The sequence below is a fragment of the Dermacentor albipictus genome, unplaced genomic scaffold (assembly GCF_038994185.2).
Source record: "Dermacentor albipictus isolate Rhodes 1998 colony unplaced genomic scaffold, USDA_Dalb.pri_finalv2 scaffold_22, whole genome shotgun sequence".
Lineage (NCBI taxonomy): Eukaryota > Metazoa > Arthropoda > Arachnida > Ixodida > Ixodidae > Dermacentor > Dermacentor albipictus.
Genome location: NW_027225576.1, coordinates 1,436,753 through 1,456,130, shown reverse-complemented (window position 1 = coordinate 1,456,130; position 19,378 = coordinate 1,436,753). Strand labels below are relative to the sequence as shown.

Here is a 19,378-nt window from a genome sequence, read left to right as displayed (position 1 = left end):
GGCGCAAAGCACCTTCAAGGGAGAGGTAGTCGCATGCAGAGGCGCCATACTGGCGAATAGCTTTGGCGCGTCGATCATTAGGTTCAGTTCCACCAGGTGCTTCATGGAACAGATAGCTGTGACGAGAGCATTGTTCATTAGTGCCTTGGCCGAGGATTGCAGCAACGGCAGCGCCAAGATCTTGCCTACGGTGTGGCTGAGAGCGAGGCCCACGACCTGCTCGTGGCCTCCGAAGACGTCATCGTTGATGGCTGCCATCACGACGCATCTGTGTTGAGTCAGCAGCCAATACAGGAATGTGGCGGCCCGCGTCTTCTCTTAGGCCATGGCCATGTTAGGTATGGTCGCACCTTCGCGTGCTCCGAGGAGCGACGGGGCTTCGCAGTTCACCTCTCGGAGCTCCAGACCGCCGTTTAAGAAGAAGCCGTTCCAGGCGGCAGCGTTCTTGCAGACATGACACAGTTTCTTTGGACTAGCCGTACATGGTTTCTTGTAGTCGACGCTGAGCCCGGTGTGGCAGCTGCAGATGCCGTCCATGTCGACCAGTGGTAGAGCCATGCCATTGTGCTTCCCTTTTTTGTCCTTGGCGGAAGTACCTGCTTCCCATTTTCTCCTTAGCATCTCTGGAGGTTAAATATGAAGGATGAGCCTGCGAATAGACGCATTGCAGAAGGAAACGCTGTTGTCATACCTTATACAAAAAGTACGCTTTAAACTAAACAACAAAGTCAAGCAATCAAACGGTCGAAATAAATAAGAAAACACGAGACCGGTATTCAAGTAATAGTCAGTTGAAAAACATCATCACAACAAACATCCAACGCCACACTTCTCCCTCTTCACGAACTCTGTATATATGCCCGACAAGCGCTGCATACCGGAACTTCATCGAGAAACTTTCAATGCCTTGAAGTATATAAACGTGCACGTTCCTAATATTTAAAAGCAGCGAGCACTCTTTTGATATATTGGGCCTGTCCTTGAACTGTATATGGCCCATACAAATTTTCGTAACCTCGACGTTACCCTCCTACCTCATGACAACTATCCAGTATGCACGAGCGAGTGTGCCTGTTATTCTTAAAATGTTTTAGAGGAGAGGGAGTACCCTACCGTTCCCGGCTGTCACGACTCTACTCAGAACTTCCTTCACACACCGGGGACGGCTGTGATTGCGTAACAAAATTGCAACTTCAAGGTTGCCATCTTGTAACGCGATCACTTCTGTCAAGGAGTAGGCGAATATAAGCTTTTTCGTATACGAAACGGAAATGACTTGTGAGTATTGAATCTGAAATACTCATACGCAGACGGATGGGCCTGCAGTAGTAATACATGTGTCGGTATCAGTGGACGTACCACGCCTGTACTGACTAGTGCAAAAGAAATTTTGCGGATCCCCTGCACAATGGGAATCAGCGCTTTGCAATGCATTTTGCATGCAGGCAGCTGGATAAGCAGGATTTTTTATGGTTCCGCGACATGTTACCAGGCTAGCCAATGTCCTTGTTATATCATGTATATAGCTGTGTGTGTGTGTGATGCGAGTACAGTGAACTAGACTTAACGCGAGAGTGCGTGTTTGAGACGACAGCAACGATACGACATCGATAATAACGACGATTGCGTAATCTCTACGATCGAACGATTCTTGTAAACGAGTGGCGTAGAGGTTCGACACTGGTAAGAGATGCAGAAGTAATTAAACATTATCCACAACACGTTGTATCATTTGAAGGGCACCAATAAAACACATATATCAGCATTATCATTTAGAGGACACTAACAGGTTACTTGAGGGCAGAACTGTAGCAAAACCCAAGCTCATGTATTTGATATAGACCTTCGGACGATTGGCTTAATTCACTCCTCACTTTCCTGGAACCGTGATGACGTTGCCATAGTGCAATTAGGTGCAACATTGTCATACTCGGACACTATGTGGACCAGGAAAGAGCAGGCCATAGTGTTTGATTAAGCGGCCTCGTCACGATGAGAAGGGCCGGGAAAGACCGGTAAAAAGCTTTGGGAGGAACAAGGAGGCGGTGCGTTGCTGTCCAGTGTTCGGAAATCCCCACCAGAGGAAAACTTGCTTTCCGATCAGTGTTTGCATGAATGCAGCCACCAAGCGGTGCTCTGCTGCCGAGTTGCCGGGAATGTTTTGCACGTGCCACCTGGCTCGAGCACATGTAGCGCACAAGAATCAAAGGCGAGAGTCGAATTTTTAGGTGTTTTGATGCCGAGCTGCAGGGATGTTTTTATGCGGATCTTTTACCCAACTTCAGGGCAGATGGCACCCGAAAATCAGAGGCGAGAGTCGAATTACGAAGCTGAAATGACGATGCAATCACCACCACGACATCACGAACACGAGAATATAGCCATCGGCCCAAGTTAGTGGAAAACTTGGTTCATTGGGTCGGCATAAGTTCTTGTAGTGATAATAATGAGACATGACATGAATTTGTGTCGTTCTTGGCATGCATGTCATGACATTAATGGCAGTCATGTCACGGTTTGCCAAACAGACATGTCATTGTATGCTTTCATTCCAATCATGTTACTCATGTCATACATATCCAAAATACACCCTTAAAGAAATGCATGTCATGTCATTCAGGGAAATTTTGTCGGCTCATTTATGACATTGATGTCATGGCACGCATATCATGTCATCCATGTCATGACATGACTACCGCTCATATAAAGTCCATTTCTAACAAGATGTCTAAAAGGATATCCATGGCATGAATGAAACGATATGGATGCATCACATGAATGGCACGACGCGCATGTCATGACGTCGTTATCGTGAATGACATAAATAACATCAGTTGATGACACTGTGATCGTTTATTTATCGGGATATGTGTCAGGATACGTGTGACAAGGCATGCGTGCATGACACAACAAGAATGACATGACATGGATGTCTTGTCAATAATGTCATGTCATGAACACGTCACGCAATTCATAGCAATCGTGTCTTGATGCGCATGTTATTCATTTGATGAAATTGAGGTCATATCATTCATGTGAGGTGATGCACGCATGCCACGTTAACTATAACCAGACATATATATACAGTTATAGGAGCCACGACGGCATGACGTTATTCACACCATTTACATCAAGACACACATGCCATGAGAGCTTTGGAATGCCATTGACGTCGGGACATGACATGCACGTCTTGTCATTCACGTCATGACGCACATGAAATTGACGCAATTCATGACATAAAACGTATGGAATGCAGGATGATGAAAAGGAAGGAAGGAAAGGCAGGCAGGTCAACCAGACGCACGTTCGGTTGGCTACCCTACACTGGAGAAGGGGTTTAAGGGAAGAAAAGAAAGCAGAGGGAGGGAAGAATGTACTGTCGGTGTGAGTACATGCGGATGTCCATAACGTCACGCCTATAATCGGTCACTGAGGCCAGCCGCCTTCATGAAACGTAGCAGCGAATGCGTCTCTTTGTAGGCCTGCGACGCATGTGGTCATGGTCCGAGAATCTTAGTCTCTGAAAATGGTCTATTATCTAATTGGTTTAACACCCTCTGAAGAACGTCGCGTTCGTTGTCATAGAGATCACAAAAACACAACACGTGCTCACTCGTATTTCGGATCGAGTTGCACGTGTCACAAATAGGTGTGTCGAATATTCCAAAAAGGAATGGGTAGGTTTTCGTAAAAGCCACCCCCAGTCAGAGGCGGCGCAGTAAAGTTGCATCACGATGGGAGAAGTTCGATAAAACTTACGTACTTGATGTTGTGACATCCATGTAAGGTCATGCATATAAGATATATAGGGTGTCCCAGCTAACTTTAGCCACCGTTTAAAAATATGCGAATGCCACGTAGCTCGACAGAAGCAAGGTAATGTTGTTCTCAGATATTTATCTTTCTACCTATTTACGTAATTAGTTCTAAATAATGATCACCTTCTCAAATATTATATTTATATGAAAAGTGTCAGTGAGATCATTGTAGAGCAACATGAAAAACTCCCGGTACAGCTTTCTGTTGCTCGATACGTGCTACATAAGTGTTTTGCAAGCGTGAAAGCAGCCCGCGAATACATGCAAAGTACCTTGAGTGACCAGTCGCATGGCTATTTTGCGTGCATTTGTAGGCTTGTTTCACGCTCGGGAAAACATTTTTATTGAGCACGCATTTGGCAACATAAAACTATATCTGGAGTTATTCATGTCGCTCTACAGCTTCCTCGTTGATATTTGTCATATAATTTTAATATTTGAAGTGTTCAATGAATTATTAAGAGTAATTATCTAATTAGGCAGAATTTAAAAAATAATTTGGGCATCTCCCAGCTACGGCAATCAACATCATCTTAGTTTTGTCCACCTACGTGTCATTTGGATATATTTAAATTCTCGCTAAAGTTAGCGTGAACACCCTGTATATTTAATCAAAGAAACCACCACGACGGTGTCATGTTAATCGTCATGTAATTGACATATATGCCATGACGAGCATGTGATGTTACTGTCGTCATTACATTGATGTTACTGTCGTCATTACATGAAATACAGGAATACAGGAGCTACAGAAAAAATCCGTAGTACACGGCTTGACAAAGCCGCAGCCCCTTTAACTTTGGCAGCAGGTAAGCTGCACAGTTTTACATAATACAGGTACATAACAATCGCACATTATACAAGCTCAACATAACACATGTACTCAAGCGTACGATGGATGAACAAGGTCGGCTGCAGCGAGACTGGCCCGCGAAAGGGCGTTATTCCTGGTGTATAGGTACCTGGGCACGCGGCTCTTATAGCATGACGGTGCAAATGCGGGCTGCTGGCCGAACGTTGCCGACCTTGTTCATCCATCGCACGCTTGATAGCAGCAAAATAACAGTCCGCAAGCGCCTCGTCATGTGGCATTTTTTCACATTTCGCGGGCTTTCTTTGGAACGTGGAAAAAAGGACCATGTGAGATATATCGTTTTGGAAGCAATTTATTGAGAACTTTCTCAAGGTGCTCTACAGCTTTGCGTATCACACTTGGGGTCTGCAGCCAATGACTAAAAATTTGATTAATTAAACCTAAGTAATGCGTTAGTTAAGGGGACAATAAAAAATAGCCTGAGTAACTCTAGTCCCGTGCCAAGATTATGCATTTGGTCCAACTCGCATTCATACAACTTTCGTTCAAGTTATGTGGGACAACCTGCATACGCTGAAGGCAAGTAGGTGTTGCTCTGCCCCATACTACGTGACAATAATTTAAGTGGGAATAGAAAAGGGAATTATATAGCAGTAGTTTTATAGGCCTTGGAAGAATATATCTTAGACGACCGAGAGCTCCTGTTATGTGTGCCAACTTTGTTGTAATAGAGAACGCACCTGTGCCAGCTAGCCAGTTTTTCGTCAAATTTTCATCAGTCTCTGGAGCACTTTCCGCGTCCTGGCTTGAGGCGATGGACGCGCAACGTTCCGCAGGCTCGTGCTGCCAGAAGTCTGCAACTGCAATCTCTTCTATGAGTCAAGGCACCTGGTCAACCACCAGTGAACGCTCAAGAGAGACTCCTACTCCTGTGGCCATGGATGCAGAGCCTATTGCCGGCCCGTCTGGCAAGATCACTACATTAACAAGTCCCTCAAGGAAACGAGGCACCTGGTCCAGCACCAGCGAAGACTCACAGGTCTACTCAATCACAGGTGACGACTCATCTGATGACAGCTTCGTGTCGGTGAGGAGCCGAAGGGCTAAAAGGAGGCTTACTACCATGCAGGCAGGTAGTGAACGCTGGCCGCACACCATAATCTTCATGCCAGTGGATTCTTCTGTCAACCTTCGAGTATTGAACAGGCAAGCTCTCTCTGTTTTCCTTGAGGGAAAGGCGCCAAACGAAATCAAGGAAGTGCGGCTGAACACACGAAGGAATGTTCTAGCTGTCGACACAACCCGTGGAACCACGCTGGAGACGCTACGACAGATAACAGATTTGGGCAACATAAAAGCACGACCGGTCATACCTATGGATGGGGCCTGCACTGCAGGTGTGATCTACGATGTTGACTTGGCTATTTCGAACTCGGACCTGCCAATTCTGATCAAACCGGCATACGAAGGAGTGGTCATCACGCACGTATGCCGACTCGACAACAGCCGTTGTGTGAAGATTGTGTTCAACGGGGATTCCATCCCTTCGCACGTAAAGGTCCGTCACTTCCGACATGTCGTACGACGGTTTATCCCAAACTTGCTTCAATGCCACAAGTGCTTTAAGATCGGGCATGTTAAGGGCGCCTGCGCAAACTCCCCAATATGCCCCCGGTGCGCGGAGTCACACACGGTAGATGTCTGCCGTGCAACAAACTTTAGGTGTGGCAACTGTGAAGGCACGCAGGAAGCAACGTCTAAAGAATGCCCAAGAATCAAAAAAGAGTTCGAAGTTCTGAAGCAAAAGGTCAGGGATAACTCAACCCATAGAGAAGCCTCAGAAAAGATCCGGCGTCGACGTCGTCATCGACGGAAACGCTCAAAACAGGGTGGAGCTCGTGCGCCGCTTGCGCCAACGCCATCATCTTCAAATAGAACGCACGAGAGCACAAGGAGGCCTCAGACGGGAAATGCTGCACCCGTGGAAGAGTGGCCAGCGCTTGCAAGCTCTCAGTCTTCTAAGGAGTCTCCACGCTTGATGCTCCCATCGAAGCCCGCTTCTGTCGGTGAGGCTTCAACAGTCGACTGCCAAATGATCCCGGTGCTGCCATCCATTGTGAATGTCATCAGGGCCATGCTGACAAGCATTGACACTCCATGTGCTCGTAGTGGACTACAAGTGCTCGACGCGCTGAGCCCCGTCCTAGCAAGCCTTGTGTGAAGCCATGACTGACAATCACAAGTCGTTTCGTAAGGAGGTCAGAGAAGCGTTGATCCTTCAGTAGAACGCGAGAGGTCTAAGATTTCGCATCGCCGATTTTCGTCAATTTGTTCTCACTAACCGATTTCCAATCATTGTCATCTGTGAACCAAGATTATCCCATCCAATGAGACTATCCGGCTACGAGACAATATTCTCATCAAGCGACATCAAAAGTAGCAAGGTGGTTGTGTTTATTCGCCGTGAACTCACTTACGTCGTCCAACCGGTGAAACCTCATGACGACAATCAGTATGTGTGCATGACTGTTAAAAATAGGAAAGTCACCTTTGCACTCTTGGGGGTGTATCTGTCTCCATCAAGTCGATTTGACACCAAAAGACTAGAAGACATCTTGAAAACACAACCTGGTCCATGGATTATCACCGGGGACTTCAACGCTCACCATACCATTTGGGGAAGCTCAAAGGTTAACGCGACGGGAAGACGACTATAGCTTCATTAGCTTCCAACAATGGTCTCTACCTGCTGAATGACGCGAGTCCAATATTTCTGCGGGGGATAACGTACAGCAGCTGCCTCGATTTGACTTTCGTCTCCCACCGCCTCGCCACACATGTTAAGTGGTTTTTGGACATTGAAACGCACGGAAGTGACCACATCCCCACTTACCTCAAGATCCAGGGAATGTCTAACACGTATACGTCCACCATGATACGAAGAATAGATTGGTCTGTCTTTAAATCCCAGATTGAGGACGCTTGTCACAAAGGCCTCTCACGGGGACTTCAACAATCTATTAAGAAAACGGCAGAGACGGCCACGCGCATACTCACGTGTTCTCCAAGGTATTCTGAATTCGACCTGGAATTGGAGCGACTTCGTGCGATTCGCCGTCGTGCCGAAAGGAGATATCGACGCACTAAGTCAATTCAGGATCTCAGAACAGCCAGGCGAATGCAAAAGAAGATACAACGCCGCATGGATAAACTAGAGGCTCAGCGTGGGTCGAAATTTTGTGCGTCGCTAGATCCCCGCAAACCGCTATCTCCAATATGGAGAACTGTGCGAGGTCTACGTTCTGTTCCGGAACAGCGTTTTCCGTTTAAGGCCCTAGCACTATTCCAGTGCCGACAAGACATTGATGTGGCGGAAGACTTCTGTGCTATGATTGCGGGCCAGCCAACTCGCACAGGTTCGCTTACATTGAACCGTATTCCAGATTCACGTGATTCACGCATGGATCTGCCTTTCACGACGCAAGAGCTTGACGCGGCGCTCGCCCTATGTAATGGGTCGTCGTCGCTTGGTCCGGATGACATATCTTAGGGCATGCTATGCCACCTTGGTAAACGGGCACGAACTGCGCTACTTAATATCTATAACGAGTCCTGGCAAGAGGGCAAAGTTCCTCAAGATTGGAAGATCAGCCGCCTGGTACCGCTTCTTAAGCCTGGCAAGTCGCCCTTAGAGATTACTTCATACCGACCAATTGCGCTGGCAAATTGCGTTGGGAAGGTAATGGAGCGAATGATCCTCGCCCGACTTGAGTGGTATCTTCAACATTACGAAATCTACCCGGACGCCATGGCTGGTTTTCGACGTCACCGATGTATCGACAACGTTATCGATCTGGTAACCTATGTTCAACACCAAAGACATGTAAGAGGTTATGTGTCGCAATGTTCTTAGATATAAAGGCAGCCTACGACAACGTTCTTCATGACGCCATACTTGAAGAATTGGAATCGGTGGGCCTAGGCGGTCCATTATATCGTTGGACTCGCAGTTATTTACATAGGCGGTCTCTATTTCTTAACACTGGAGCTGGCCCAACCTCGCAATATTATACGCACCATGGAGTTCCACAAGGTGGTGTCTTGAGTCCCACGCTTTTCAACCTTGTACTCATTGGTCTCGTGGAACGACTTCCGAACACAGTGAAAATTTCAATGTATGCCGATGACACCTGCGTGTGGGCATCTGGTGTGACACGGCCGCAAGTACGCGCCAGGCTTCAAAAAGCTGCCACGTCAACATCGGCCTACTTAAATGAACAAGGCCTCAAGATCTCGCCAGAAAAATGCGCATTGGTCGCGTTTAGCCGGAAGCCAATGAGATCATATGATGTCTCTATCAACGGTCAAAACATACCTTATGTCAGGACGCACCAATTCTTAGGAGTAATCATTGATCGCGACCTCTGCTGGAGTCCTCATGTGGCCTACCTAAAGAAGCGCCTGACGGATATCTCTAATGTGTTTAAGTTTCTTGGAGGAAATGTCTGGGGTACTTCAGTACATGCAATGATGCAACTGTACAGGACGCTCTTTCTTGGGTATTTGCGATACAGCTTGCCTGTGCTGACCAACACCTGCAGAAGTAATATCCGTACACTCGAAAGCGTCCAGGCCCAGGCACTTAGAGTGCGTCTTGGATTGCCGCGGTTTTCGTCAACGGCTGAAACCATTGCGATTGCACACGATTTCCCAGCCAAGACCCATTTAGTCATGGAAGCGCTCAGAGCACACGTAAGACACCTTGCTCGAGCCCCTGCCCATCATCTAGCCTCACTGCCAGAGGATCGACCACGTGCTTCCTTTTGTGAAACAGTCCTGCCCTATCGTGCTTACCTTCCATCAGGTTATACAGCTCCAGCGAAAATTCCGTTTCCACCATGGTGCTTGGCTCAAGCAAAGGTTCGACTTATAGTACCAGGAATACGAACAAAAGCCCAACTCTCGTCTCCAGCACTCAAGCAGCTTTCACTGCTCTTGCTGTACGAAACATACAACGAGCCTCATCATATGTATACTGACGCTTCAACCACGGTGAATGGGTCTGCAGGATCGGTGATCTTTCCTGCAAAACCTTCCACCATAAAGATTCGACTCTCTCACCAGACTACATCGACTGCCGCGGAGCATGCTGCTATTCGTTGTGCACTTCGTGTAATTTCTGAAGAACTACCCAAGAAATGGAGCGTGTTCACTGACTCCAAGGCTGCTCTTCATTGTTTGGTTTCTGCCTTACGCCGAGGACCCCACGAACAACTAGTTCTAGAAATCAGACTGCTGCTTCACCACCTCGTCGAGCAAGGACACGACATCACGTTGCAGCAAATTCCAAGCCACTGTGGCATAATTGGCAATGAACTTGCCGGCGCAGCAGCACGATCTGCACATGAGGAGGGTTTGCAAGACTCCATTCCATTCTCAAGAACAGACGCTGCAACGAAAATTCGTGTGCTTGCAAATGAAGCCATCAAAACCTTACGGAACACCCCAAGCTTAAAGCATACATGTCTACACCGACTGGACCCATCCCTTCGACTTCGACCCCCATCTGGACTATCTCGACTAGAAACAGCAGTACTTTGCCGACTGTGGCTTGGTGTCGCCTACACAAGATCCTTCGCCTTCCGAGTCGGTATGGACGACAGCGCGGCTTGCAGACACTGCGGCGGCGAGGAGACCATCGAACACGTGCTCTGCCACTGTCCTCAATACAGCGCGCACCGGCTGTCACTAGCGACCGCGTTGGCACGCCTTGACGACAGGCCACTTTCAGAACAGTCAGTTTTGGAATGCCGACGTGAACTGTCGTCGCAGCAAAAATCGGTCAAGGCTTTGTTGACTTTTCTACGTGACAGTGGCCTATTAGAAAGACTATAATGACCCCATTTCATCCCTTTTCATATTTTTTCTCACGCTTTTATTTTTGTCACGCTCTTCTTTCCGTCTTTACTTCCCCTTTCCCTTCCCCTAGTGCAGGGTAGCAAACCGGAGGTTTTAAGTCTGGTTAACCTCCCTGCCTTTCTCTCATTTGCATCTCTCTCATTGTAATAGACATCCTTGGGGCTCCCATGAAATATTGGCGGAAGAAACTATGCCCAGGCACTTAAACTTTTCAACAATATCAATGTGTCTTGAGTTTAGTACAATATCCAAGTTGTAAGAAAAGGTTTGTTTTTAGGACGAAGTATGACGGCTTTTGTTTTCGTGTCATTTATGTACATTGAATTAGATTCAGACCACTTTTGCAGTACAGCCACTGTGTCATTGCACATATGAATGAGGTCATTGATGTCATTTCCAAAAAAAAATGATGCTGGTATCACCAGCATATGTAATATAGAAATAAAAATAAAAATGCTCGAGCCTGGGAATTGCCTCTGACAAAAAGTACTCATCACGGTCAACAACAATTGTGACAGTTTGCTTGGAGCTGTCAACAAAAAAAAAAACACTTTGTTGTGTTTGTTACATACATTGTAATTTGCATTTGTGTGTAATACTGATGGCGCTTGTTCACTACCAAGTGACCATCTCTGTACTCAATGTACATTATGAAGCTTGATTGCTTAGTGTGGTCGATAAGGACATCGTTTTTCCTGGAGTACGGGCACTTAATTTCCAGCAGAGTTGTTTGGTCTCCATACTTGAAAAGTCCGTCAGGGCTGGCACACAGCCATGGTTGCTTAAGATGCACAATGAGACCAACCTGCAGTCATATTGGTTGAGAGTTTGCAGTTGCACAGATTATGCCGCATTCCAAGTAGTTTATATATGACTGATATGAAGACGTTTCAGTCTGCACCTACCTTACAAAATTTTGACAATTTATTATACGTTGAACAAGGGCATTATGCTGCTTCATCTTTAAATGAAGAAAGGTCGTAAAACCATGCAACTTCAGACTGCAGGCCTACTTTTCACATCATATAGATATGTGCCATCACTGCATTTGGTAATTCTGCAAAAAAAGTGACCCATATACTCATTGTTTTACAGTGTAAGTGCTGGAAGGCAACGTATAAATATGTTTATTGCAAGATATGATGGTAGCAGGCACATTAGTTTGGCAGTGGTTACTTGCTTTTAAAGTTAGCGTCTTTTATTTGATTACTTTTTTGCTGCTCTACAGGGGGTTCCAAATTAAGTTTTATGGAATTTTTAGAAATCACCTGTGGCAGGTAGCATAATTCTTATCATTGGGCTGGGTTATTCGATGAGGCGGACATTAGTAGCACGAGAAATCCAAACACCCTTTAGAATCGTGAGTTTAGCTTTCATGCAGTTGCCGACTTTCAAGCAGAAGAAAAGCTCTTCTGTGATATAGCAGTTCTGAGTGTTGCAGCATAAATGTGTACCCAACTGAAAATCTGCTGTGCTCATTGCAACTTCCATGCAAATTTTTCCAGCATTACAGACCTTCATGCAGCTCACCACATACCTGAAAAACAGGCCCTCCTATTTTCTGCTCAAACTGCTCCCTGGCTACAGCTTCCGTCTTTTGCCCTAAGGAAATAAAGGAATAAACAATATTTTTTGCACTGGTGTAAAATCAGCTCATTAGAATTTGCATGCTGCCTTCAGTTTACCGTGCACAACGGCCTTCCCAAAGAAGGGCTTCCTGCGTTTAATCTGTTCGAAAAGAGAGTCCAATGGTAGCCTTCTGGCGACAACTGCATGGGCGATTTAACTTGACAGCCGGATCGCGCATTCATTGTGCGACCTGCGCAAACAGTAGTCATGAGGTACCGTATTCGCTCGCGTAACGAACAGATCCCCAAATTGGACGCGAAAAATCTGATTTTCTTTCTTCCCTCGCGTGATGAACGCATCCCCAACTTTGCTACTGTGCAGTCCCACGATCGTACGGCCGTGCTATAGTTTTTCGGGGAGACTAGGATATTTTACTGTCGCACATGTGTTTAAAGCAAGCGCACTTAATCTCGATGCCCGTCCACGGCAAAGCCATGATCACTGGCGGTAAGCATGCGGTAGGCTGCGCGTATCACGGGCGCTTGGAACCTGACAGAAGCAGCGACCGCGATAACGCTCAGCCTGCCTGCTCTTACCGCATGCTTGCCGCCAGTGCCGGCGCAAAGGCAGCGCGCTGGCTCGAAAAAGCAAGAAAAACGGCAACTGGCTCTCCGCAGGTAACGGACTCTACTCAGACTTTAAGGAGAGAGCACGCGCGCGATGCACGGCAGGTTGCGGCGATTGGGAGAGGAGGTGGGGCGGCCGGCACACGGTCGGCGTAGCCTGTTGCTCGTTTTTCTACCTGTCTTTGGTTTCGCTGTGTGCCATGGGCCCAAAGTCGAGTTATTCGCCGGCTGTAGGACGGGGAGCTTATCTGCTCACAAAACGGAAACGCTGATTAGATACCAATAAACTTTGACATGCCGATGAGCAGGACGGTAGACCAAAGAGACGTACACAGCGTGCGTGTCAAAACAGTTTCCGAAAAGCAGCGCTTCAACGTGATGTTTGCGATAACGGCAGACGGCCGGAAGCGGCTGCAAGGTCGAACTGTTGTGGAACCACAAATTGGTTGAAGCGGCCAGCGACTTGGACGACGGTCTGGTGGTTTCGATGCGTGGTTAAGTGCAATAAAATGTTGTTACGCTTTGCAAATAGCTTACGTCTATTTTTACTAGCTGCGAAGTTATCTAATGCATTTTTCATATAATTGTCGTCTTAGTTGTTAATTTGTGGTGTTTCGAAAAAGTTCCCGTGATATTTACCCTGCATAATAAACGCACCCCCAGCTTAAATTAAATTGTTTAGATTTTTTGGAAATAAACAAGTGCGTTAATTACGCAAGCATATACGGTAATTTTCTATATTCTGCTTATTTTGTGTGTCTTAGTTATCTTTAAAAATCCTATAATGCAATAAACTCATGAACATTGAATTGATATCGCAGCTTATTTACCTTTTACAGCCAGCCTGCAGGACTGTACCTGCAGCAATCTCCTCGGCATCTTCCTGTGAGCAGAGCGCATTAGAAAAAAAAACTTTTCTTTTACAGTCATTTGCGTGGTTAGTTTCCATCGTGAGATGGTCAGCACTGTAGGTGTCTGAGAGGTTGCTGCCATTACAGTGTACACAGGCATGTCTGCCTTCCATGTTATCATTTTTTGTAGACGTAACAAGTGAAAATTGCAAAACTGTTTCTTTACTGAATGAAAGCCGCCTGATCTCATCTTTTTGTGAGGCACTCATTGAAGCTAATTTCTGAATATCAGTTTGAGGACAGGCTATTAGAGAAAAAATGTTCATGAACGTATGATGGGGGGACCTGGTCGGGACATGTGCCTCCGATGAATACCTTCTTCGGACCTGCAACATTGAGTAGTTGCACTATACTATAAAGTTCATGTCAACAGACAGTATATGATAACTACGTATGTGCAGGCATAAACTTCACGTGTAAAAGAAGCCCGAGGACGAATGGTAAAACTTACGACCGAAAAGCTCTCCGATAGATTCTTTGGCACCTATATTTGGCCTTTCTGAAGGGCGTCCCCAGGTTTGTGGAACATCTGTACATGATGCCGGCTGGAATTCATTCACCCAGAGCACCACAGCAGCAGCATGCTTGCATTTGCCCAGGCCAGCCTTGCATGTGCATTTGCTTGAAATTATGGCACGCTGAGGCGAAAGCTGAACTTATATGCAGTGAACAGCCGCATGTGCATGCGTAACTTGTGAATTCATGCTTTTTTAAACACAAATTGCCTAGTACGTCCCTACAAAGGCAGCTGTGCCACACCAAGCAGCAAAGCAGCGAAAAGTGTACTGTGGCAAGCACCTAAACATTGGGAATGCACAACACAGAAAGCAGCAAAACGTGAGACACGCGTGGCGTAATTAATTCACAGATCATGTCAAGGGAATGAGCAACACAGCAAGCAGTAAAAAGAGAGATGCATAACCTAATTTACAGATCATGTCTATGGAATCCACAACACAGCAAGTAGCGAAAATGAAAGATGCAGTATATAATTTACAGGTCAAGTCCAACATCTCATTTCAGATAATCGCTATTAAATGGCAGACCGACATATAGCAGCAGGCATGGCTGGTTATTCACGATTCGAGACCCGGACACAGCGACTATTAACAATTCGACCGGTGCGAGGTGGCGAAGTGACCAGACGTGTGCGAATGACCACAAATGGTGGGGCTGATCCGGTGACAATTTAATACCCCACTACGAGCAGCACAGGTTAGAGTGTTAAATGTGCTCATCCTTGACCTCATGCCAGCACGTTGAGGCAGCGCAGTAGGGTAGTGTATATTGATTACAGCACATCCATCGATGTTCGAGCGCTGTCATTAAAAGCTACATCAAGCGAGCAAGCGCACGAGCTCGCGCTGCAGCGCAGTTCGCACGTACGTGCGTGCGAGCATTGCATCAGTTATTATCAGTTGCTAAAATTTACAGATGACGGCTACTACAACGCAGGCATAACTACTTGTCTAGCGACATGCAGTCAACAAAGATTGCAGGAGGCCCGCCGTTTCCCTGTATGTCGAAAGATCGCTGCCGTCGCGACGCGTACTGTCGTGCGCTCGAGCAGCTCTGTACACATGATGTCTGCTTATCTCTGCTGTGGATTCATTTAGAGCAAGCATTTCCTCGCGTTTGTGCGCCTGAATCTAGCAGCGTGCAAACCTTACCTGAAGTTCAACTTCGTTCGCGACTCGCTTCACTTGCGATTGACACCGCGCTAAAACTTCGCCGCCTAATTCTTGAACGGCGTACACGTATCCGGCGCTGCATAATTTCTTGCCTTTACGCAGCGTGCCACCCCTGAACAAAATCTTCGGCGAGCGATAATCGCTGCAGGCCGTGATACAACACAACCGAAAGTGGCGGGTCCATATTGTAAACGTGCTTTCCGAAGCAGACGACCGAGCCTGGTACGACCCATTTTAGCACAGAGGGCGCTTTTTAGCACATTTTCGCAGCGCCCCTTGGGCAATGCTAGAGCCCCATGGGAGTGTTCGCTCTTGTTGCATTTCTTTCTCTATGGGCAAAAAATGGGTCCTCAATTTCTGCGGCAGCCACTCAGCGACTTGGTTATTCAACGACAGAACAGTGGTTGATCTGTCACACATTACCGGCAGCCTGGAGCGCCGCTGGGCGCTCGGTGGCTCCGACATCATTCGCTCGGTATTTTCCGGTCCACTTCCAAGCTATACAACGCTCACGGCAATTCGCGACGAACCACCGACGCTCACCAGCCGAAATATTTTGTTGCTGTTGTTGCCACTTTATTATCTCCTCGCAATAATCTCACACAAAGAAGAAAATACGCTGATATTCGCGGCGCTGTCGACTGCCATGCCTTTACAGTTGAGCCGGCCGGTCCACCATGCACCGTAGGGTATACCCGTTCACTGCAGCTGAGTTTGGCAAGTGTCGCAATTCTTGTGGGCACTTAACGCTTGACTTTGCACATCGATTTTCGTGAAATGAACAATTCACGCCTCGCTTCATCTAGCTGAAGTGTTCTAGAAGATTTTAATCTAGCGGAATACCCACCGCGGTTGCTTAGTGGCTTTGGCAATCGGCTGCCAAGCACCAGGTCACCGGATCAAATGCTGGCCACGGCGGCCGCATTTAGAGGAGGGCGAAACCCGTGAACTTAGACTTAGGTGCACGTTAAAGAACCTCAGGAGATCCAAATTGTCCCGGAGTCTCTGCATACGGCGTGCCTCATAATCAGATCGTTTTTTGGCACATAAAACCCCATAGAAAGAAAATCTATAGGCAGGTTGCGCACGTAGTTCCCGCGCCCACTAGGGCGCCCCTCGCGGCGGCGGGCGCGGAACTGGCAGGATACGACCGGCCCGCTTGCGTTCGGAAAGCCTGCATGTGCACTGTTTCGCGCGTAGCTGTTGCCTTTTCTGAGCGATGCCGAAGTGTAAACCGAGCTCTTGAGTAGTGGGCTGCAACAGCACGTACACCAACTCACGAGGAACAAAGTTTTACAGGTTTCCAAGCCGACCGTATGAAGCAGATCGGCGTCAACACTGGATAGCGCTCGTCCGACGGCATAAGCTGTTTTATGTTCCGGCGTTATGCCAAGTCCGTTATAACGCTGAATGCTTTGGTTTTACAGCAATGATGGCAGCAACGGGACACCTACAGTCAGTGGCGCAGCTAGGTCGTCTTGCACCTGGGGCCCATAGGTCCTATGTCCCCCCCCCCTCGACCCCCCGGGTTTATTGGAGGAAGGCGAGGATATCAACAATTTCCGTGTGTCTCCAAACGTATATGACCCCCCTCCCCCCCCCCCCCCCGCCCTTTGCTACGCCACTGCCTGCAGTGCGTACCAGGATATGCATCAAACAAAGTAGTTTGTTCCTACACTGTACCGCAGTACAACTGTGGAACTCTTTCCCAATCCTCTCCCATTCAAACAGCGCTAGGGCTTGCTGACAGATTTGAGGAGGGGTTGCAGCCGGCTGAGCTGGCATACACCTTTCTGCGCCCAGCATATCAACGAAGAGGCAGATGAGATCACCAAAATTTTTGACAACGTGGTTTATTGGAACATCCTTTGCACGCACTGAAAAATCGCAACATAAAAGTATCGCACTTCCAGTAACTTGGGCGAAAATATTTTCCCAGCGTAGTCTAACACAACTGGTAAGTCGATCCCCTTTTTTGTGTTTGGGGAGAGCAACGTTAGAATACCTCTGGTAGGTCTTACGAGTCGTTCGTACGCCCCACGTTCTTGGATGAGATGTTTTGGATTCGTATTTGCCGTCCTGTATGTACAGGGAAACTACCGCGGCGTCCTTGCACTTCCCTGCGATACCAGCACGGTAATCGCAGCTCCCCGCTAGGATTTGTCTGCTGTCGCCGATCTTCAAGAATCAATTTCGCCTACAATTTGATGCGTCCACACCGTAGATAACGAAGTAACTTACGCTGAGCTTCACGCATCTCGGTGGTGCATTATTTTTCGTTTGCCGATTAAACCTAGCAGTTACTTCCGATCAGTGCGAGTTCAACACTTCCCTCACGTCGTAGACGCGCCCCACTTCAAATAGACGACTTCCTTTCTCTAAATTCTTTTCACGAAAAAACTATGAAGATCTTGCAATTCTCGAAACCCGGTTAAAATTAATATCGGCACGCTGTTTCGCGCCATCGCTACCATTTGACAGCACGCCAAACACGCAGCGCGGGCTGCTGACGCCGTGAGCAATCCTACCACATTCGCGCAACTATTCGTCAGATGACGCTATGGGTCGGAAAGACAGGGCGCCGCCTAGCACTTGCAACGTGCCCATGGAGCAAGCAGCACGGAAACGAAACAAGGAATATAGTACTTACACTGCATAGGCGTGAAGTGTTGGCCGGCTGCCGCTTGTCCCGTTTCACTTTTACAATCCACAGGAGCCTTCTTTTCGGATCTCTCGGAAATGAAAACATTCTCCAGCCATTTCGGGAGTGATTTGTGCACGGAGGCACGCAACACCCCGGCATGTCTTCCTCGTCTTGCGGCCAAGAAAAATTGCAACCGAGAGGAAACAGGCCGCCGCACGTGCAACTGACGCAGGCGGGACGGGGAGGGGGCACAAATATGGCGCGCGTCCTCGCCGAGGCGGCACTGACCCTTTCAAAGGATGTCCTCACCCTCCACGGAGCGGCGGAGGGGCGCGCGCGCATCGAGGCACCCTATTTCGCGGTAAAGCCCCTCAATTTTCCAAAAGTAGCGCCATTCTTAGATCTTTCCGCCACCCCGCTCACCCTGGCGCGTCCTACTCCACGCCTCCTGTCGCCCCAGCCTCCTCCGCTCCCCCATTGGCCAATCTCTGTCACGTGAAAGCAGGCGCCGCGCTTTTGTACATTTTTTTCTTTCCAGCGCGGAGCAGGCGCCGCGCTTTTGTATATTTTTTGTTTCCAGCGCGCGCCGACCTCCATTGTTGGGCCTGCGCGACGAAAGTACTGCAGGCGGACTGACGGAGTGCGTTAGCGCAATAGAATGTGCAGGGCCGAGAACTTAATTGCGATGCCTTGCTGCTGCGCCTTCGGTTGCCGCAACAGACACAGCGAGGGCAAAAAGCTTTTTGCTTTGCCGTCCGGCGGGCGCAACGCAAAAAGAAGTGTGGATTCGCAGGATCGGGCGGGCTGACTTCGAGGAAGTAGCTAAGAACGCACGGCTTAGTGAAGTAAGGGCCACGGCTACTCACAACCTCTTATTTTGAGCCTACTTCACGCCTTCCGCTTCGAAAAAGTGTGTTTTCATGCTCTGCGTGCTTTTTAGCGCGTTGTTTGACTTTTTTTTATTCGAATGTGCTCTCTTTGTTTCATGTAGTTTCGTGTTGAGGTGGAATACAAGCATCTGCAGCTGGCCTGTGACACAAAAACGACTTTATTCAGGGTGTGTTTTGAGCTCCACCAGAAGTTAACACATTCTCGACGCTTTTGCAAGGCTCATTATGACTTACGATGCACTCTTTTAGCTTCTAATGTACGCCCGCATGTATTGATTTGGTTTGTGGTGATTGACGTTTTTAACGTTCCGAAGCGACTAAAGCTAGGATGGAGGTCGTAGTGGATGGCTCCGGATAACTTTATCTAGCTCGCCTGGGGATGTTTAACGTGCACTTTGATCGTAGAGTCCTACGTGGGCCGGTAAATTCCTCGTTGGCGTTTCATAATACTCGCGCTAGCGCTGCTTTAGAAGTTGGCGCCTCGGCGCGATTG

At 47.8% G+C, this 19,378-nt stretch overlaps 1 protein-coding gene across 1 annotated transcript in view; it reads right to left on the bottom strand.

The window, feature by feature from the left end:
* Positions 1–318: 318 nt before the first annotated feature.
* The window catches only part of LOC139052416 (uncharacterized), a 33,595-nt gene continuing 14,535 nt past the window's right edge, over positions 319–19,378 (bottom strand). The window contains exon 8 of the mRNA XM_070529511.1: positions 319–623. Within this exon, the coding sequence (XP_070385612.1) occupies positions 319–623 (305 nt within the window). The remainder of the gene's footprint in view (positions 624–19,378) is intronic.